This window comes from Thunnus albacares, chromosome 4 (genome assembly GCF_914725855.1).
Source record: "Thunnus albacares chromosome 4, fThuAlb1.1, whole genome shotgun sequence".
NCBI lineage: Eukaryota > Metazoa > Chordata > Actinopteri > Scombriformes > Scombridae > Thunnus > Thunnus albacares.
In genome coordinates this window covers 4,082,586-4,105,132 of record NC_058109.1, presented here as the reverse complement: position 1 = coordinate 4,105,132, position 22,547 = coordinate 4,082,586, and the positions used below count along the sequence as shown (strand labels likewise).

At 40.1% G+C, this 22,547-nt stretch overlaps 1 protein-coding gene across 4 annotated transcripts in view; it reads left to right on the top strand.

Annotated features, from left to right (window-relative positions):
- The window catches only part of rbpjl (recombination signal binding protein for immunoglobulin kappa J region-like), a 43,244-nt gene extending 32,861 nt beyond the window's left edge, over positions 1–10,383 (top strand). For 3 of the 4 annotated variants that reach the window (XM_044349376.1, XM_044349378.1, XM_044349377.1), the window contains 4 exons: positions 3,063–3,203; positions 3,384–3,539; positions 4,282–4,385; positions 8,273–10,383. In XM_044349376.1, coding sequence (XP_044205311.1) covers positions 3,063–3,203; positions 3,384–3,539; positions 4,282–4,385; positions 8,273–8,588 — 717 coding nt within the window. In that variant the 3' untranslated portion in view covers positions 8,589–10,383. The remainder of the gene's footprint in view (positions 1–3,062; positions 3,204–3,383; positions 3,540–4,281; positions 4,386–8,272) is intronic. The other variant, XM_044349379.1, reaches the window with a different exon arrangement.
- Positions 10,384–22,547: the final 12,164 nt, after the last annotated feature.

Genomic DNA, 22,547 nt, shown 5'->3' with positions numbered 1-22,547 from the left:
AACTTAAATCATTAGTTTTAGAGTGAAGACTTGGTTTAAAGTTAAGGTTAGTTTAGGGTTATGTTAAGGTTAGAGTAAGGGTTTGGGTTAGGCAAGTAGTTGTTATGGTTAATAAGTCTCCAGGAAATGAATGTAAATCAATGTAATGTCCTCTGAAGTGATGGAAACACCACTGGGTGATGTCTAGTTTTAGTTTGTGTGTGTGTGTGAGACAAGTAAGTAGTGTCTGGGAGTATATGTGACACCTAAAACTTGAATCAGGCAGCACTTTAGTCCTATTATTTCCAGTGTCAATATGTCAGTCAACCTATGATTAATAAGGAACACACAGGCTAAGAGGTGGTACGCTAGTGTGCGAGTTCTGACTTGTTATGTATTTAATGTTTTAAATATATATTAAATGTTATTTATTGTTTCTTTATAGCACTATATGTCCTCAGCATGTGACCTTCTATTCCCATTGCATCTAAATACTGCACAGTACTCTGCAGTTACAAGCTTTAAACAGTCAAACGATGTCTTTGTCCTGTTTTTTCTGCCTTTCATAATGTGTTTAAATAAACTTAAATGACTAAAGAGTTTAACATCAAAAAAACGATGAGAAGTTCTCTCTGAGCAGAAAGAAAATATGAATTGATTGCATCTGTAATCAACTCTGTCTTTGCATTTAGCGGCTGAACTTTTCTTCATAAAACAAAATCAGATAAAAAAAAGAAGGATTTGATGAACGTTGAGATAAAATGACCCTGAGCTGGCGGACTGTCTTCACATCAGTTGAGTTTCTCTGGTCTCTCGGTTCAGGAAATTAAAACAATAACAATGAGGAATTTAGAAAAGCCTGTTAATTTACTGAGAATGTGTTTAAAACCCCAGTGACTATAAGTATATTCCCTGATAAAGAGTCCTTGAGCAACACACCTTTAGGGCTGCTGTTACAACGTAAAATATAAGATTCACCAGCATTTGGTTTGAGTCTTTTTTGAAGAGAAACTGTGTAAAATCTCTCTTAACGTTTGGTTGTGAAGCCCTATGTGACTGTCTTCAACCAGAGAAAAGTAGAAGAAAAGCTGCTCTCACTCTGGAGAGCAGCTGTCTTGACTGATTATTCTGTTTTTCAACCACAGACTGAAGGTATAATCACGACTCGGATCCCACCTTACAGATGTGTGTCTGTGCAGGTATTACATAACCTGCTAATCCCAAAAACGCTGTTATTGTTTCACCCGTCTTCCAAACTTCTTAGCAGAATCGCTCACAATTCGCTGAGCAGACCCTTTTCTCGTACCTCCTAAACTGCTGTCATAACAACCTCAGCTGCTGGCCTGCTGGTGGACGGTTAAGGTATATCTACACGCTACACTTCTATATGTTTATGTAGTTGAGGCCTTTTTGCTGCGTGGTTTGTTTGAAGACAGAGAAATCTTTCCTGCTGACTGGTTTGCGTGACAAGCGGCCCGGTTCTGTTGTTTGGTTGTGGTCGGCGTTCAGGGACTGAAGAGGTGAAGGTGGATGTACAGACCAGAAAAAGTTCCTGGATCAGCAGCTGTGAAAAGACTTAAATATAAGAAAATTAAGTGTTTTAATATTCTGTGTGTGGTGCAGTTAAGGGTGTGTTCGAGTGTGGTTACAGTTTGGTTTGGGGCTCAAGGACAGAAGTAATTCATTGTGCAACCTCCAGCGATGTACAGACCACCTGGTTGATGTACAGTTTGTCGAAACCTTTTTAAAAACTGTTAGCTTTGTCAGCTTCCTGTATCTGAGACAGAGCGTTTAAAGCTCCCTCTCTTCCTACTGTACAAGTGTAAGGTAAACTAGCTTTGTTGTTTTTGGAGACCCTTTGTTATCTTAGCCAGTCAATACTGTATTATTTGAGTAATGATCTCAAACAAACTCTTATCCTCTTGATATAATGTGTTTAGCTTTGTTAACAAAGAGATCCACCAGATAACACTCAATTACAGTCATGTTTTCTTTGTAGTATACAATAAACTTCATACCTAATTATGTCTTTTTATCTACTGTATTTTGTATGTTCCTCTGAAGGGAGACCCTTCCTCGAGATCTGTAATGAGTTTTGTGGCAATAACTTTATTTGCATTAAAAACCTACTTCTTAATCAAGCTAGCGGTCTTATGCAAAATATTTTCATATAAACTCCTCTAATTCAAAGTCAGTGTGGAGAGTTCTCGTGTCCGGAGACAAATTATTTCTCTCCAGAGTTGCAGAATTGTGAGGCACAAATAAAACAGCAGAAAAATAAGATAATACAGGAGTTTGTTGGTGTCCTGGTGTCTAATAAAGGTGGAAAATGCCTCAAAAAATGTAATAATATGATAAAAAAAAAGATAATACAGTAGCCAAAAGCATCCCTCTAACAGCAGATTAAATCCATTTATAAACCTGCATTAACTGATTTTTTTGTCCACTTGTTTTCAGCATAAACAAGTAGTGAACACAACACTTACATATCATCAGCTTTCAAGCTTATATGTTGAACTTGTTAGCAAACAGTTGCTTATTTCCACATCCAGTAGTTACGGAGAAACATTATCATTCATCTGGAGTCGTGTTTCTGTCCACCTGGTGAATGTAAGTCCAATATTCACTGTCTTTTAGCTTCTGTTTTTGCTCTCTACCAACTCCTGAGGGAAATATCTGGCTCTTTAGCTGCTAAATGCTCCACTATGTTCACCAGCTAGTCTACAGCTAACTGTGTCTGTTTACTGTTTGGTGCTGAGCGGGTAGTGTACAGTGGCTTTTTAGAGCTTTTTCTCTGAAAACAGCTGCCTGCTGCGGCCCAAAATGACGCTATGAGAGCACTGAGAGTGAAGCAAAACAGTAAAGTTGCAGCCGGACAGATAAACAACAAGCTGAAACTCACTATAAAGCTCCGTAAAGCCGAGAGGAGCTGCAGAGTCACTGATAATTCTCTGTAGGTTCATCACTACGATCCACACCTCTGACATTACATTGAGATTATGTTTGGAGCTCTGAAAACATTTCTGAGATTTCAGATGAAGCTTATTGATTTCGCTTTCCCCTTTTCTTTTTGATATCACCAGGTGATCCGTAAGGTCAACAAGCAGCACGCCATCTTAGATGTGGACGAGCCAGTTTCTCAGCTCCACAAGTGCGCCTTCCAGTTCAGAGACAATCCTCACGCCTACATGTGTTTATCCAATGACACCATCATACAGCACCAGGTGAGACTCCCTCGCTCTTCTTTCTGTTTGTCCTTTACTTTCTATTCCTGTTCCCTCCTTCTCTGTCTCTCATTTTCTCCTTCTACTAATGCCTCCATCCATTCCTCCCTGTAAACTCTAATCACCCTTCACTCTTTATAATTCCTTCCAACCTCTCCTCCATCGTTTCCCTCCCTCCAGGCCACGTCTAGTGTCAGAGACCCCAGCAGAGTGGTGCTGAACGATGGATCCTGTTGGACCATCATCGGAGTGGAAGCAGTGGAATTCACCTTTAATCAGAGTCTGGCCTGCATCCAGACACCAGTCAGTCCTTTTCCTGTTATCACCGGGTTAGAGGTGAGTTTGACTGGAGGACAGGTACTAAGACATACATATAAATACACACATACACACACACACACACACAGACCACTGACACACGGGGTGTTTCTCAGTCTAGTTTGTTATTCTGTTTGTTGTAAATTAAGTCCAATTCAAAAACAAAAGACAAAGATCACAGTTAAAGATGTTAAATGAACTGCTGTGAGATCTGAAGTGACTGTGAAGTGATTCACTTTCTTTTTTTAAAGCCATTTAACTACAATCATCTGTACATTACATCACCATTTTCAGAGGCAAACCAGATGATATCACCGAGAAACACAAATTAAGAATGACAAAATGATGTGAATATAATATTTCAAAATGAGAAGCCATAATTAAGGATTAGGCCTTTAACAACATTGCCGACCATACGTTTCTACTTTGATTTTCCACCTTTAAACCAGCCATTGGTTATCATTAGTACAGTACAAAAATCAACTCAGCGAGACTTGAAACATTTCTCTAAATTGGACAGTGTTGCTGTAGAAAACAGGCAACAATAAAAATAAAAGGAAACTTGTTGGAAGGGGTTTGCCTGCATCTTCCAGGAATGAGCAGCTGAATCAGATGCTTCTCAGGTCAGAGACAGAAAATACTGGAACACACTGATCAGTTTGCAGCCTTTAATACTGCAAACAGCCTTTGACTCTGATGACGACACAGTAGTGTTGAAACGTTGGTCTAAAAGAAAACTTGTGCACGTGTGTTTCTGCAGGTGAACGGTGGAGGACACGTTGCCATGTTGGAGATCCACGGAGAAAACTTCAACCCTCATCTCAAAGTCTGGTTTGGCAACAGCGAGGCCGAGACCATGTTCAAGTGAGTTGAGAGGAGACAGAAAGACGGTGTGTGAGAGGAGAGGAGGAGATGTATCAAGGTGAACAGACAGTAACGGTGTAGACACGTAAAATGTATTAAGTCACAGAGACAAGAGAAGAGGAAAAGAAAGGATGAGGAGCAGAGAGGAGGTTAAGAAAGAGGTGAAGAGGTGAAGAGAGGAGACTTTAGAAGAGATATTAATTTACTTAACATATTAAAGCACAAAGCAGGGGTTTTAGATGACTTACAGCCAACAACACATATAAACAAACCCTGATTTGAAGGATTTGGGAACTGATACACTGCACTCATCTTTTTCTTCGTAGCAATTATTTATAAGTAAACACAACTTCTATAAAAATTATCCAGAAACCAGAAAGGTGGGAAGAAACATAAACACAGATCTACTGATAAACTTACAGTACAATAGAGCCTGTCGACACTCATAGCAGCGGTTGTCATTTTGCTTTTATTGGCCTTCAGGTCTGTTGGCTGGTTGCCTTTAATAGCTGGTGGAGAGTTCAGGGCCATGAGGGAGAATGAATGAGCAGTACATATCTAGCTACATATCTAACAGGAGGAAAGCAGTTTGAGCCTAAAAAATACACTTTACTTATTCTTTTGATGAAGAGAAATGTATGGGCTAGTTGTGCAAACTAGCGGAGAATTACATACATGATTTTGATCAGTTTGAGTTCAAAGTATCTTCGAAGTTGGTGTCCGACAGTAGACCAACTTTACAGAGTCTGAACTTGATTACAGTTTCTTTACATTCAAAAATCAAACATCAAGTTTGACACAGTGGAGTTTTCTGGTTATGTAAGTCAATCAGATGAGAAACTTCTGTTTTTAGGTGCATGTTTGCTTTAACAATCACTTTGGGATGCACTATTTTTTATTTATGACTGTTTTATGTTGTTCGCTGTCATGCTGCTTCACCGTAGAGGCACCAGGTGTGGAGCTGAGCAGCACAAGGGCTAAATTGAAGTGTTAGTCATGTTTAAGTGAGACTGCTCAGGTCTGTGAAGCTGACTGCTCATAAAAGTTGGCCCCAAGATAGACATTTTTTATGGAATTTCCTTTTAAAAATATAAAGTGGCACTTCTGCACAAAATATTTCGTAACCAGAGAGGTTTAACCCAAATTATGTTTCATCTGACCCAGATTTTGAAAACAGTTATTTTGCTGTTTGTTGAGGAATTTCTATAAAACACAACCGACTCACAGTCATGTCTGATGAGAGGTGTCTTGTTGAAAATTATGGGATGTTTCAGAAAAAGATGTCTGATTTGCAGTTGGGATGTCTTATCTACTGGAACAAGTTTGATATTTACCATATTTAGCATAAATCTTTAAAAACACAGCAGAAAAGTTTGACATTTTGGGAAATCCACTTTCTTGCAGACTCTCATGTCTGTACGTTTAAGATGAAGCTACTGCTAGCAGCCAGCTAACTGAGTTAGCATGAAGACTGGAAACAAGAGTAAACAGCTAGCCTGGATCTGTCCAAAGGTCACAAAATAATAAAAGCTCACCAATAAACACGTTGAATTTCGTTTGTTTAATTTGTACATTACATAAATTGTAAAAATGACAAATTGTTGTTTATGGCGGGTTGTTGATGTGCTGCATTATTTCTTGTTGCCCAGTTGCCCGGCAAAAAGCAGAGACTCCAGGAAGTCACTGAAATAGTTTGTCAATAAAATAAGAATATTTACAACAAGTAGTATATAATATATAACAATAAGTAAAAGTTACAATAGGATATGTTGATGTTGTCCGCTGCGGGAGTTCAGGGCACTGCTGAACAACAGAAGCACACAAAGACACAAAAATCCAGAAGCAGCCCAAAAAACATGCTTTTTTAATGTGTTGTTCATAGTTTTTCTTTATGAAAAGGAAGAAAAAGGTCTTTGGGGAAACATCAGTAATGCTTCATCTAAGCTGACTGGAGGCGCGTGTCGGCGTCTGTGTTTGATTGACAGCAGCTGACAGGCTGAGTGCTGGTGTTACACCGTAGAGAACGAGAGACAAACTGAACACACTTGTGGTTTAACCACAATGTCAATGAGCAGACAGTGTGTTGTTAGCACTGGTACCGAAGAGTAAGAACCAAACCAGCATCTTACGGGTCAGAAATGACCTTTTAGAGGTATGTTTACATGCTGAGCAGCTAATTAGCCTAGCCTGCTAACGGATGTTAGCGGTGCACTTTAAATCTACACAAGTGTCTTTATTCCTTTTTCATTTCTTTTTCTTTTTGTTCTGGATTTGTTTCTCCTTATTAGTCAAAATCCTGGACATTACCTGTTGAAAGAAGATGGTTTTTCATACAAGTCTGTGTAAAAGTATTCTTTATAGTCATGACATCCATTTTATTCCTCTTTACCTGTATTCATCTGCTTTTAGGGACCAAGCCAAGACTGAACCTGAGAGGTATAAAGGAGCTTATGTTATATTCAGACATTGGTAGGAGTAACTCAGCTTGGCTCACAGGGAACAATCCTCTCTCTAACTCTCATGGGGGGGAGTCTGTAAATTACAGAAGGGCACTGCAGAAACCTGACATTCAGGCGTCCCCTCACAGAATCTCATGTGACGCATCCCGAATCAAAACAACCCCTCTGACGTCAGAATCCACCTCAGATCCCACACCTAAAGTGCTGAGGCATCGTAAGTCAGGGTCTCTGGCTGAGAGCAGCTCGCCACCAGCTTCTGCAAATATTCCTCCCATCACCAGCAGCTCGGCGGCGTAGAGGAAAGCCATGTTTGTATAACACAGTCATCCACAATGTGCTGTTTGTACGAGAGGCTGCAGCCAATTAGAAACATGATCTCTCCCTGCCATGCAAGCCAGAAGTGCAGTATGGGTTTAAATGAAATACCTTCACAAAAAGCTCCATAAAAGGGCTTTCAAAATGTCTGCTGCTCGCTAGTATTTCATATCAACCTCAGATTTATGTTTAGTCTGTCACATAATCATCAACTTTCATGGTTTATTTTTCAATAGTTTCACTGTTGTTGCTTTTGTTGCTCCTCAACTTCAGAAGAGTCAGCTGCAAAGATGGAAAAGCCACAAAAAAAAATAGTCTTATCATCATGAAACATTTTAAATCTACCATTTTTGCTTAGTAAGGTTTGTGTGGTTTATCATTTTTAAACCTGCATTAACTAATATTAATTGAGTCATTTGTGGGCAGCACAAAAAGCTGTAAACACAAAATTAGATCTTAAGGCCTTATGAAGTTGTCACATCCAGCAGATGTGTCCAGATGTCCAATATTCACAGTGCATTTAGCTTTGTTTTATGGACTCTCATATAATTCATAAAGGTTGGCTTGAAAACAGGATTTTGTGCCTGTAAACTAAGATTACAGTAACAAACTTAAACATGCAAGTTTAAAAAACTAAGATACAGATACACACATACAAAATACTGTTCTCAACCTTTATGAATGATATAATGTTCCAATAGTTTTGGTCTTCACTGGCTCTTAACCTGCTAAATGTTCCACTGTGAAATCTACTGCCTGCTGCGTCTGGATTTGATGGAAGTGATGAGAGTGAAGAAAAACTGTAACGTTGTGGGCAGTAAAACCAAAACAATGAGCTGAAAGATGCTAAAACAGAAAGAAGCTGTAGAGTCATGTGATAAATCTCTGTAGGTCTGTAGATGAGCCATTGTTAATATAAAAATACTGATTTTAGCTGCTTTACTTAGTTGATTTAAAATATTCTTTGATCTGATCTGCTATTTTTACTTTCTTATAGTCCACTAAGGCTTTTCTGGCTCATTTTTGAGTTACGTGCTACCAGTTGCATCTTTACATGCAGCATTTTATTACAGACTCCTTCTTACTTTCATCTGCTTGTTTTTTTTTTCTCAGATCTCCCAAATCTCTGCTCTGTGTTGTTCCCGACGTCGCTGTTTTCAGTGACGGCTGGCGCCGTCTGCGACGCATCATCACCGTCCCTCTGTCTCTCCTCCGATTGGACGGCCTGATTTATCGCACGCCCTTCACTTTCACCTACACCCCTGAGTTCCAGCGACCTCCGCCTGTGCGAGGAGGAGGAGGAGGAGCAGCCGGAGGAGGAGGCAAGAGAGAAGGAGGGATGGAGGGAGACCAGGAGGAAGACGTCCTGTTAGAGACCATCCATCAGGAGTTCACCAGAGCCAATTTTCACCTCTTCATGCAGAGTTAACTCACCTGCAGCTTCCAGGTGAATGTTTGGAGAAAAGTCTGATTATCAGGTTGAAGTCACAGCAAGGAACTGATTTTCATTTTGGATCAATGCTCGTCCTCTCAGTGACCTGTATGCAAATTCTGACCCAACATTGGAGTCACAGACTTTTCTCTGGATCATAACATTCCCTCTTTGCCCTTTTAATCTTTGTTAATGTTCATTGGACCAGAATATTCCATTCTGTCAGATATAACTGTCAACAAGATAATTAGACGTCATGCACAGTAAATTATGGAAAATTATGGAAAATTATTTTCCCACCACAAAGCCACAAATATACATATTAAATCCAGTCGACAATTCCTCCAAATTACTGAGATTGAGAAAAGGCAACATTGTGAGTTTGAAGTGAACAACACTGTAGCGCAGTTCCTGCTGTTAGGTGCTTTTTCCCCCCAAGAATCATATTTTCTTGTGATTTCATGTGTGATTTTTGGATAATGTAACTATAGGCTTGTTTGCACTGCAACATTTTTTAAAAATTGTAGTTGGAAAGTGAAAATCAGTGAGAGCTGAGACTTCATTTAAGATAAATTAACCCTTGAGGACGTCTTACCTGAGTGTCAGAATGTGAATTCTTTGCATAATTTCAGCTACCGGAGCCTCCACATCTATCAAGTTTAGGGTGCACTTGTGGTTTGTCACTTTGACTCAGCAGAGTTGGATTTAAGACTCCTGTTGTGCAAAATATTTGCCTTTCTGAAGCGCCGTTGATCCAGACACTGACTCCCCGCCACCACCAGCTGCGCTCCAGCAACCTTTGACCTTCATGAAGTCAGGCAAGCAAAAAGAGACTTTTCCTACAGACATCCATGAAGTTATACATATTATTATACCACTTATCATTAATAACAAATCATGTTTAAATGCAGCAGTTACACTCGATCTGATATTTGTGGCTACCAGAAAGACGTGATGTGTATACAATGTGTTCAATGTCACGGTGAGAGGGAATAAAACAGCCGAGAGTGGAGAATGAACTGTGCATACCTCAAAGAAAAACACAGGGAGCTATAGAGAACTGTAGCGTGATAGACGGAGCGAACGCAGCGAGCAGGAGGATATTTTTCTGGAGAATGGACACGCGAGCCGAGGGCAGCGTGTTGTGAGAGAAAGCAGCAGTGAAACACTTTCTGCTTCCTATTGGATCCTTTGAGAAACAGCTTTCAACTCAATATTCTGTCAGACGAACATAACCTGAGTGTGATGTGATCCATCGCTCTGTCTGTGTGTGTGTGTGTGTGTGTGTGTGTGTGTGTGTGTGTGAATGGCACTTTGTTACTCATCTGTAACTGTAATAATTCACGTGGGTTTAGCTTCTCCCAGTGGATGTTTTCAATTACTTTACCATCAGAGGTTCTGGTGAGTGATGTGAAAGTCTCAATACATTTTTGAATGAGTTCAGCTGAGTTTAGTGTCGGGAAATTCATAAATATTATACAACATCTTGTAAATTGTCGGCGTTGGTTGTGGCTGAAGTTTAAAAATGAAAAAAATCTGAATCTAGAAGTGAGGTTAAACCTCTAGCAGCTAGCAGCTCCAGGCTACATTAGCTGCTGCTAGCAGTGCAGGTGAACACAGTCCAGTTGCCTTGTGGGTAATGTAGGTGTCAGGTTTTGACAAGGAATAATTAGTCGGCCGCTAGATGGCATGAATGTAATTATAGGTTGTTTTTTCTGGCCTGAATTTTAGAGCTATACTGTCGTTTTTCTTATGAGGACGAGCTGTTAAAACAGTTACAGGAGTTCAATGCTAAATTTGTTCTTAGGTGACAATAAAATCCATGTTTGTTGCCAGTGTGAGCAGTCACAACAACAGTTTAGACATTAAGCAGGTTAACTGAAAGATCTGTAATTAACACTAAATATATTTCAATAGTTCACCATCAGTTCAGAAAGTTAATACTTAGTCCATTTAATGAATATAGCCAAACATCACACATCTGCCTGAGGTATCAGTCGGAGCTGCTTTGATCAGAGCTGCTCCTCTACAAACTTTGCCAACAGCAGTTCATCACTGCTGCGGCTTTTTGCTTTGTATTCCCGAGAAACTGTTTTGAAAAAATATTTTTCAGGATTAAGAGGCTTCTTTGCATCGTGTTTTGTTTTATCATCTCCTGCTGGACACATCACATATTTGATAAAAAGTTGGCTGCAGAACACAGTGATAGCAAGAAATCCTTTGGATCACGTCCAGTACGTCTGAGTCTGCCTCACATTTTGTCCCTTTGTCCCTTAAAGCTCTCGTCCTTATTATGTTAATCTAGTTACTTAAAGTGTCTGGCAACAAACCAACGAGGCCGATATAACCCGACCAGCCTTGTCTCTACTGTACGTTTGATCTGTGTAAGTTAACTTACAAGTAATTAGGTCTGTGGTTAAAAGTACGACCAAAAGGCTCTTTTGTTCCAACCAAGTGAAGCAGGAGATAATCACACAAGCATGACGGGACCTCCCACATGGCTGCATGGCTGTAAAGTAAACCCAAATTTTTATTCTCTTTTCATCTCCTACATACTTCTCATTCTTAACATCGCTGCGTCTAATCAGCCCAGACATTTTCTGAGGAAGTTCTGTCTTCGTTCGATCAGATCATCTGTTATGTGTTGCTGAGATTCAAAGGAGAAAAAAAAAAGTCATCTGATTTATTGTTTTTTTTATTGCTTCTCGGGACGTGTTCTGTAGATTAGATCTCGGTTTGGTTTTGTGAAGCTGCATCATTAGAGGTTACAGATTACTTGCCGACATGACAGTGTCTGCATCAAGTTTTCTCTGCCATTTTTAATCAGAGCAAACTGTGAGCTCAGTCCACCTGCCCTGAAGAACAGCAGGCAGACATTAATCTGATGACCTGACATGAACTCAACCACTCTACTGTAGTGTGTGTGAGTGTGTGTGTGTGTGTGTGTGTGTGTGTGTGTGTGTGTGTGTGTGTGTGTGTGTGTGTGTGTGTGTGTGTGTGTGTGTGTGTGTGTGCCACAAAATGAAGAAAAATGCTGAACCCTGAAAAACTACTGTATTTCTATACAGCAGTAGTAATAATAATAATAATAATAATAAAACTTTGTTGTGCCTTTTAAAACCAGAGTTACAAGGTGCTTCGCAAAATACATTACCATCATATATAGGTGAAAAGATAGTGAACATAGAGAAATAAAACAAAGAATTTAAAAGAACAACATACACCAGAAATTCAATAAAAACAATATGTGTGCTTGATGTGAAACTTTAACCATCTTGGAGTTTTGCACACGGTTCTACCGACTATCACATCAAGATACTGAAGCTGCGAGTCCAGCAAGTTGATTGGTTGATTCCTGTGAGGAGGTGGGTCTGAAACGGAGACAAAAACAAACTTACTACATTTAAGTATAAAAGAAACAGCCACAAAAACGTCACCGAGCAACTGCTGACGTGCAGCCCGGAGAAACATAATTCCAGTTAAAGACGGACGAGATTAAAACACAATCAAAGCACCTTCTGATGAACTTTAAAGGACACGTTCACATTTTTTCAAGTGCATTTTAATACAGTACTCACATGTCTATACTGTATGTGCATTGAAATACTTTTTATTTGCTGTAGTTCTTGTTTATATAATGTCATATAAAATAGAAACTCACTCACCAGAGAATGTTTGACACTATAAATAATTACCAAGTGGCAACCTCCGGGGCTGTAAAATGAAGCCAATGTGGAAGTGCCAAAAACTGCAGTTCCTTGAACGACCACTTGAGGCTCTAAAAGCGAGTCAATCCCCATAGACCCCCATGTTAAAATGCCCAACTTTACAGCAGAAAGAAACATGTTTACAGCCTGGTACAAAAAGCAGTTTTGGTCTCTGTATCTAATTTCCACTTTCATGACAACTGTACGGGGGGTGAATTTTTTTAACTCACCCATTTAAATTTTATTAAGCTGTAAAGTTCTGCATAATGAAGGACATGGCTGCTTTGAGTGACAGGTCTGCCAGCCGCTAGGTGGCTTGTTTCAGCCACTCGGCCCACTTCTTTGCCCATATTTGATTGGCTGGGAGTTAGGCAGCGTCACGCACTGCCAAGATGGCGACGGTTAGAGCGGCTCACTTTGAGCTTCAAAACCACTCTTCAGAAACCAACGAGTGATGTCACGGTAACTACGTCCATATTTTTATACAGTCTATGATAATTACTCAAACATAGTTTCCAATTAATTTCCTGACCGTCGACTAAAGCTCTTCTATCCTTTAATTATTCCTGGTTGTGTTCGCTCTCTTTTTGAATATCTGATTCCTTCCTGATGTGCTGTAGATGCATGACGTGACTGAGTGTGAGACAGTAAAGTCCAGCCAATAATCTCAGCACCTGGTGATATAATATGTGATGTGGGGGCAATAAAAATTACACTTGGTGCAACGTTTAATTATTATAAGAGTATCTGCAAAGTTCCTTGTAATTTAGGACTCAAACAAGCAAAATAATAACAACAATAAAACAAAATTTAGGAGTCCATGTTGGCTCTCGGCCCAGACTTGAAGCAGTAAGTGTTGCGTAACATATACAGTAGCTCCGAGCAGCCAGCCGTCCGCCCAGACTGCAGGCAGGCGTGAGGCAGTGCAGGGGAGGCCTTCACCTTCCCTTCATACCTCACGTGTCTGATATTCTGAAGGGAACAGAACGGCATGTGTCTCTCTTCCTGCGCTCTTTTCTCCCTTCCTCTTTCTCCTCTTCCTCATCATTAGTTAGACAAACATGTGTGAGGGTGGAGGAAGGAGACGGGCAGAAACACAAGACCATGCGGTCTCCGGGCTCCTAATCTCTATCATGTGGGAGAAACTTCAAACTGAGAGATTCACGTGCCCAAAACACCGACGCCCGCCACGTTTCCCTCCATCCCTCCATCCCTCCATCCCTCCATCCCTCCTTTCCTCCTGATGAATGAGAAGCCATATGAAAGGGTCCATTCTTACACTCTCATCTATAGGAACACACCTTCATTCTTCATTCAAACCCTCAACCTCCTCCGCTCTGTTACATAAAGAAAAGAGTTCAATGACCTTCTGTATAAGGTCATTTCTGCTGCTTTGCTTCACGTTGAATGTAGCCTTTCTTTACCTCTAAGAAGTGGAACAACAGTCATCAAACAAATATCATGATCATGACAATAGAGGATAAAATGATTGCTATTGTTTCCAGAGTTGTAAAATGAGACTGTCCTCCCAAGAAAAATGACAGGATCAGTTGTTGTTCCCCAGAACAACTTTACAAAAGCAACAATGTTTCCTGTTTCCAACCACAAATCAACCTTGTTTCTTTCAAACCATGATGACGATGACTTAGCCATGTGGTTATTGTTGCAACCATGATGGCGAATGTCTTCTAACCGCGATCTTTCCGTAAATCTAACCAAGTGTTTTTTATGTCTAAACCTAACCAGACTTTAACCATCGCGTTGTCACATCATGAAACTGTTGTTCTGCTGATAGATCAGAAAACACTTCTGTGTGTTGTTATGGAGTACAGGGACCAATGACGTATTTTGGCTTTTCATTTGGAGGACTTGTGTATTATTGGTTTAAGACTGAGCAGTGGGCCAGATGGTTCCAGTGCACCTTTGTTGCATGTTGTGATGCTCTTTCTCTCCTTGTTTCCTGCCTTCACTATGTGCAATAAAGGCAAAACTGCCTGAAAACATACAATATCTTAAAAAAAAAACAACAACAATTCACAGATCTGCTACTCAAACCAGACTTCCTGGATTGTATTTTTAATGTCACATCAGTACCAATCAGTCGTGGTTTCCATGGCAGGACTGCAAATCTTTAGCATTAGCTGAATAACACTGCGATTATGTATTTTTTAGTTTTTTTGTTTGCTTCTTTGTGTTTTTTTAAATTTATTCACAAATAAATCACCTTTGAGGCTAATGTCAGGTTACAGAATAGAGGTTAAGGTTCAGATTAGGTTTAGATAAAGAATAAGATCAGAGATAATCTTGTGTTTAATGTACAAGAAAAGGTTTCACTTCTGTTTCAGTTTAGGGTCTGGCGTCATAGAAACAGGATCAGAATAAAGTTTTGAATCCTCAAAAGGGAAACACACGTGAGGATATCTGTGTGTGTGTGTGTGTGTGTGTGTGTGTGTGTGTGTGTGTACAGCAACAGTATTATACAGGGGCCCTCTACCTTCTCTTTGCAATTTCAGCTCTCATATCCTTCGCAGTGTGGTCGGGGGGCCCCTGTCTCTCTGGCTTCTCTTTGTGTATTACAGTGGGATAAAGGAGCCTACTGTCCAACTCTGCTCTGCTTCACCACAATCCTCTTCCTGTAAATCATCACCTCAACATCACTGTGATGGACAGGCAGCGCGGCGAAGGAAGAGAGAAAACATGAGAAAATGCAGAGAGGCAGAGAGAGGACAGAGAGAGGATAAGAAAAGAGACAGACCAAAAAAAAAGGACAGAAGTTTAGTCTAGAGTAAGAAAATGATTTTGAAAAGAGATGTAGAGGCTGGCAAAGATAAAGATACTGTATGTTGGTGGAATAAAAGGGAAATATCAGGCAGAGAAAAAATGACAGGAGGAGAAAACAAAAAAGGTTCACAAGTAAAGGAAAAGGAGAATAAGGCTGGGAGGAGACGTTATGTCCAGAGAGAGAGGACATAGACGTGTATAAAGCTTAGAAAGGGTTAGATAAAAGAAAAGTGAAGACAGACGCTCTTTGTCCAGCTGTAGATCGGTCCAACAGTAAGACATTATCAGCTTGTCTGTGTGTCCTTGGAGAAAAAGACAGAGCTCATCAGTGGACAACATCTCCTGTTGCTCACAGCTGTTCGGCAGCCGGTTGGTGACAGGAGCTGTCTGTGAGGAATCCTCCTGTCAGAGCAATTGGAGAAATATGAGCAGAATACTAATTGTCAAGCTAATGGAGCATGGGAAATATGGGAGGAATGCTAATGATGGTTAATAGAGATTATACCCAAGTGGTTGCGATAGTCATGTCCGGGAACAAAGCTGGAGTCCGAGAAGATGATGGGAAAGCCGTGTGTACACACAGAGTGGACAAACTATTCAAACAACCTGCTTTTTCCATGAAAGGATTCTGTGATGGACTGATTCAGTCAGTTTAGGTGAAAGCTGTAACTCCTTTGGTATTTCACAAATTTCTGCATTTTAAAACTTATTCTTCAACTCTATATTTAACACAACTGTTAATTTCACATCTAAATGCACAAATACAACCAAAACACTGTTTACACATCTCATGATCTACTTAAGTCCTAACAGTGACGACATTTGACCCCAAACAAGTAAACTGTTTCACTCATAAAAAAATGGCCTGAAAAAAACAACTGGCATCATTTCAATATGTATCTCTACTGTCTCTGTCTTAAAAAACTGATTTATTTACAAGACTCCATTACAACAAAAAGACTGTCACCTCTTTACTGCATGGATTTCGCTACCTTACAGTATTTGTTGATGAAATTAATCAAAAATCCTGCAATAAGCCTCATTCTCCTAAATTAAAGAGTTTTCCAGTGACGCAATAGAAAACATGAACAGGATATCTACACATATAGAAATACAACTGTGTCAAGTCAAGTAATTGTTTATACATCCATCCATCCATTTTCCACTGCTTATCCGGGACCGTGTTGCAGTGGCATCAGACTGAGTGAGGTAACCCAGACATCCTTCACCCTGGCGACGTCCTCCGGCTCCTCCTGGAGGATCCCGCAACGTTCCCAGGCCAGAACATATATGTATCCCTTCCAGCGTGTTCTGTGTCTGACCTGTGGCCTTCTACCAGTTGGACGTGCCCAAAGGGAGGCGTCCAGGAGGCATCCTAACCAGGTGCCAAAACCACCTCAACTGGCTCCTTTCTCTACTCCAGACTCCTCACCCTATCTCTGAGCACAGACACCCTACAGAGGAGACTCATCTCGGCCGCCTGTTCTCATTCTTTCGGTCACTACCCAAAGCTCGTGACCATAGGTGAGGGTTGGAATGTAGACCGACTGATAAATTGAAAGCTTCGCCTTCACTCTCAGCAGCTTCTTCACCACAATGGTCCGGCACAACACCCGCATTACTGTCGATGCTGCACTATTTCAATCAGTTTTTAATTATATAGCTCAATATTACAAATCACAAGTTCACATCAGGGGGCTTTACTATCTGTACAGTAATTCAACATCCTCTATCCTTAGACCCTCGATTTGAATAAAGAAAAACTCCCCCTAAAAAAACTTTAATGGGGAAAAAACAGAAGAAACCTCAGCAACGAAGGAGGAATGTTGTCAATACAAACAGCAGTACTAGTCAACCACATCTTCTGCATTTGACCACAAGTTCCCATCAACATCACACTCTTGCAATGCACCTGGACACCTGATCCATCCCTGCAGATATGTGCAGGTACTCAGTGTTCATTGCAACCAAGAGAAACATCTGATCATGTGGACGATGGTCATACAAGCATAATCATTATGCTGTGTATTTTTCTCTTTTTTAATGTAGATGTATCAGAATACTTTACAGTAATTTGAGTTATGTTTAGTAGGGCTGCAACAATTATTTTTTTTTTCATTTTAACTTAAAAAGTGGTGAAAAATGGGTTTCACAGGTCCTGAAAGGTCACAGTGATATCTTCAATTTGCTTGTTTTGTCTGACTAACAGTCTAATGTTTGGTTTTGAACATGAATTTAACACTTTTAAAACAGTTTACAGGTAGAAATGTGTAAAACAGACTGTAAATACATGGAGTTTTGGTGATGGTTGAGTTTGAGGGAGATGACAGTTTGTGAAATTTGAAAGATGTGATCGATGAACACATTTTGTCTCACAGCAATGAAAAGTAACCCACAGTTAAAGCTGTTGTTCTGATTATGTGAAGACTTTTGAAAAAGTGAACTCAGTATTTAGAAATGCGTGTTAGCAATTGTAAAAGATAAATTTCTTTGGGGCTGCGGCAACAGTAACCAGGTCATCTGTCATGTCAGCTCTCTTCCAGACAGTTTCTGTTCATCTGGGTCAATGTGCATCCAGCATACAAACAAGCCTTCAGTCCAGTCCTGACAAGAACAAATACAGATGTACATTCCTCCTGTTCACCGCCACTTGGGAAAACACAGTGTGTGTGTGTGTGTGTGCGTGTTTGTGTTGTCTCTGTTACATAATGAAATGGTTTATTTGATTTTCAAAGACTTTCTAATCATTTAGTTGCGGTGGTATGTGTGTGTTTGTCTAATAGCTGCATTAGAAGATGATATCCAGTGAGTGTTTGTTTTATCAGATGTTGCCCCGGCGATCCAGGACATTGTCATGTGTTGTTGTACATACAGTATGTCGTGTCACTGCAGTAACTTTGCACATCACAGGAAGTTACCCCAGATACCCAGACAGTCCAGGGTCATATGTAGAGCAAGATTAGGAGCAGAAAGAATTTATGAGCCTCTGCAGACATGAAACGCCTCGTACGGTGGTGTGAAAAGTGTTTTACGAGCTCACAGCGAATATCGTCCATCATCATCAAATACTCAAACAAGTCTGAAACAGCCACCGTTCTGAAAATCACCTGTATGTGGAAATGCCGCAGAGGTGTGTTACCCAAGCAAACAACTTGGTCAACAGGGCAGTAAATGATTAGATGCAGAGCTGCACTGTTGCGTAACGGGTTTTTTTTTTTTAGGTCAGCTGTAGAGGTGTGTGAGAAATGTTACAGTATGTTAAAGTCACAGCATCCACAAAGAAAGAGTTTTTGAGTTTGTGTGCACAATTTTGACACATCTGATATCATAAAAACACCTTTTAAATCCAGTTCGGCTTATTTCAAACACCCACAACGATCCTTATATTGATTTAAAAATTAATTGCTGAAGGTGTTAAATCAGCAAACAGTCTCATGTTTTTACTGCAAAGACTGTTGTTGAAAACTTCCAGTTATGTTTTCCTCTCAGCAGGCAGACATGTTTAACACGTCATCTGGCAAACAGATGTTTCAGAGGAATGGAGGTTTTATTATATTAATATGAACCTAAGTGCTGCTTGACACTGTTTGAGGGGTTGCATGAGTAAAACATGATGACTCAACATATTGTGAGAGTCAAAATGGGATATAATCACATATCATATCTCATGTTGGATCTAATTCTGTTTTCAAACAGGATAAAAGTTTGTATAATGACCTCAGACCCCTGAACGTTACAAAAACTGTGTTTATAATGAGAGAATAAACCGAAGATTTTCATTTTCATTCTGAACACACAAAACCAAATATTGACAGTATTCATGATGTGAAATGTCTCTAATATACCAAAGTGGATACATAACTCTGTGTGTGTGTGTGTGTGTGTGTGTGTGTGTGTGTGTGTGTGTGTGTGTGTGTGTGTGTGTGTGTGTGTGTGTGTGTGTGTTTTAATGACTGTTGACCTGCAGTGGAGCCTTCTGACCTTCACATCCTCCTGCTAACCTGTGAACTGAATACCATAGGACTCCTGGGAGGACACACACACAGACACACACACACACACACACACACACACACACACACACACACACACACACACACACACACACACAAAGACAAAAGAAAAACACAAACACACATATTGTCACCAGACACAAACACACACACAAGTGGCCTCACGTAGGACAGAGATGGATGTACAGCATGAATCTACAAACTAATTTACATAAACATAGACACACACACACACACACACACACACACACACACTGAAGAACACTGTGTATCCGGTTGGGCAGCTGCTGGAAAGTGACGGTCCAGTGTTAGCTGGTAGCAAACAGTGTTTGGGTCAAAGGAGAGTGGAAGTCAAACTGTACAAAACTGATCGGATTCATAATAGATTCAATAAAGAAATAGATATTAGAGAAAAAAATACTGTGTTTGTATAAGATTTTAAAGTAAGTGATCAAGTTGAAATACTTTGCTGACTCACTGATCTGTTGTATTTCTGAATTTCTGACAGATTTCTTTCTAAGTGGTAGTTTAAGAAAATAATGATATTGCAGAAAATTACAATAACAAATGAGAAGAAACAGCCTATGAGAGGAAAAAGCTCAGATATAATCTACAGAGTCAGCAGCAGATGCAGACAAGTGTTGTTGGAAAAAAAAAAAAGCCCGTCCGGTTGAGGCTGACTGTCGGGGTTTTTCTGGTAAATCAGTTTTGCCTTTGTTAACTGAACTGGGTATTAGGGTGGAGGTTAACACATGGCAGACACTGAGGAAGAAAGCTGAGTTACAGAGGAAACGGCTGATGATGTTGTAGACAGAAGTGCAGGTTGTGTTGGTTGTTAGGATCAGGAGGCTGGTGGCTGGTTTACTGGGTTGACCAGTGGGACTGGATAAAAAAAATACATTTTCTTATTTTTATTTGAATGATCTAATATCAATTGTTAAAAGCCCATGATTGATCTTTGTATCTTTTTCTCAGTAAACGTGGACATCTGTGTGAGTGTTGCTGATGTGTGTATGCAGTGGTTATTTACTGTAAATAAGTTAGAGCTGCATGATGTGTAAAAAGGTTATTTTATAGTCGATGTTGGCTCATGATGTTATAGACAGAATTAATTACCAATTACACATAAAAAATGAGCCAACTTTGCACATTTCATCAGCGTATATTTGTCTTGTTTCAGTGGGCAGTGTTGAGTGTACATTTCACTTTTGACAGTATATCACAACACAGAGTTATGACATAATATACATCCCTGAGAAGGCAAATAAAGTGTTTAAACCTTTTTAACACACAACATAAACATCATAAACTCACGTCATAAACTGCCAGAAGGTAAAATGATTCAGAGTTCAAATGTCTGAAGGAAAAGATGGAAATACGACGGTCTCAGCAACTCAACAGAAAGTGTTACATTCGTATTGATAAAGTATCACAAATATAATATATCAGAACTGAAAAATGTTTGTTCAACCCCGACTCACATCATGCTACATGAACTGCAGCCTTTCAAACACAAAGAACAGCTAGAATCAGTTATGTTTTAATTTTTTGTGACATTTGTGAGGTAAAGTGGTCCTTACAAATATGGCAAAATCAGTTTATAGAACAAAAGCACCACAATATTGCTTTAACCGTGTGTGTGTGTGTGTGTGTGTGTGTGTGTGTGTGTGTGTGTGTCACAGTGTTGACTCTGAAAACGAACCTATTTCCTGGCAGGAAGCGTTTACCCGCAGGACTACTGCCCAGGAAGATTAGTGATAGTACACACACACACACACACACACACACACACACACACACATACACACACACACGAGTCACATGTACAGTCATAGACATTTCACACACGTCAACAGTCAAACACGTTACTTCTTCTCATCCTCTTACATACTTTCTCTCTGAGCTCAGTTTGTGGTCAGTCAGACTGAGACAAACATACAGACTCTGCAGACGTCACTGACTCACTTCAACACTGTATTCTGTCTTTATGTGACCGACACAATGCTACTGTGCTCTGAAGTAGCAGAAAGAGATTAAACACATGTACAGATGCACAATTAAACATTCAACTCAATCAGCTTTTTGGATCTGACAACAATGTGACAAAAACAATTCATTCTTAAAAAAGTCAAGGCCTCATCAGGACACAAAAGTTTAAAAAGCCTTTATTATATTGGCATTAATGGACAAAGTGCTTTACAATTTTTGCCTCTCATTCACGTGTACGCTCACGTTGATGGCGGCAGAGCCACTATGACCATCAGTGTCTTGTTTGAGGAGGCTTTGACACATGGACAGGAAGAGCCGGGGATCAAACCGTCAATCCTGCGGTCAGCAGACGACCCGCTCAGTGTCCTGGCGCTCAGACGAACATCATGAAAACCAAACCAACATGTATCAAACGTACACTGGTCTTCCTCAGGGTCATTTCTGTTTTCACCCAGAGGAAAACCATTGTGATATAAAATAATAAATAAGATATTAAATAAAATATTTTACTTTTTCCATATAAAATGCAGGATAACTTCATAACAAACAATATATCAAAGTTCTTGTGACTGAAAGACCGTCCTTAAAAATGAAGGTACCAAATGGATTTATTGTAATAATACAGTGTTAAGTGTTTCTAATTTTTCTTGATAAACAGATTTGAGTATTTCCACCTTTGTTCTGTTAGTTAAATCATTAACAGTTTTAATTTAATGAGCACTGAGTGTGCAGGAGGCTTAATTGTTTTAATTACCACAGGTGAGCTTATATGGAGCTGATTGTGGTGAAGATGGAGGACTGTGACTGAGGGGAGTCTGACTGGTGGGTTGGAGGACGTGGAGGGGGCTGACTGGTGTTGAATAGGAGGGGAGGAGTTAGAGGCGGGGTGGGCCTGGCTGTGGAGGAGAGGACGAGGTGGTACTGAGCGGAGTGGGAGGGCTGAGGCCAGCGGAGGGCTCGGAGGAGTGAGAGAGGACTGCCAGGAGGTGCCTGTGTGGAGGGTACGACCTCATACCAGTTTATTACTGCGGAGCCAGCTGAGCCTGACAGTGTATGAGCTCTCTCTGAGCACAGACGACTGTATAATATCTACTGCTGGCTGTTTTAGTTCTTATTTCTCTTCTATATTGTCATCAGATGTAAATAATGTAAAACGGCAAGATCATTATGCTTATTTGAGCAAAACACTGGGCTGATATTGCTCTTTAAATAACACAATGGTGGTTCCTCACTGACCATGGCTCCATAAAAAGTGTCAAACCTGCAATAAAATTGAGTTTTCAGAGGTTATTTTCCTTGCAGCTGCATTCATTTATATTTTCATTTATTAAAAGTGGATCAGATAATTCAAATAATGTGAAAGGGGTTGCTTGTAGTGACAAATCCACACAATAAAAGACTCTGCAGCTCCTGTCCTGCTTTTAGCTCATAGCTCTAATTAACCCACTGTTCACTTCCTACCCAGC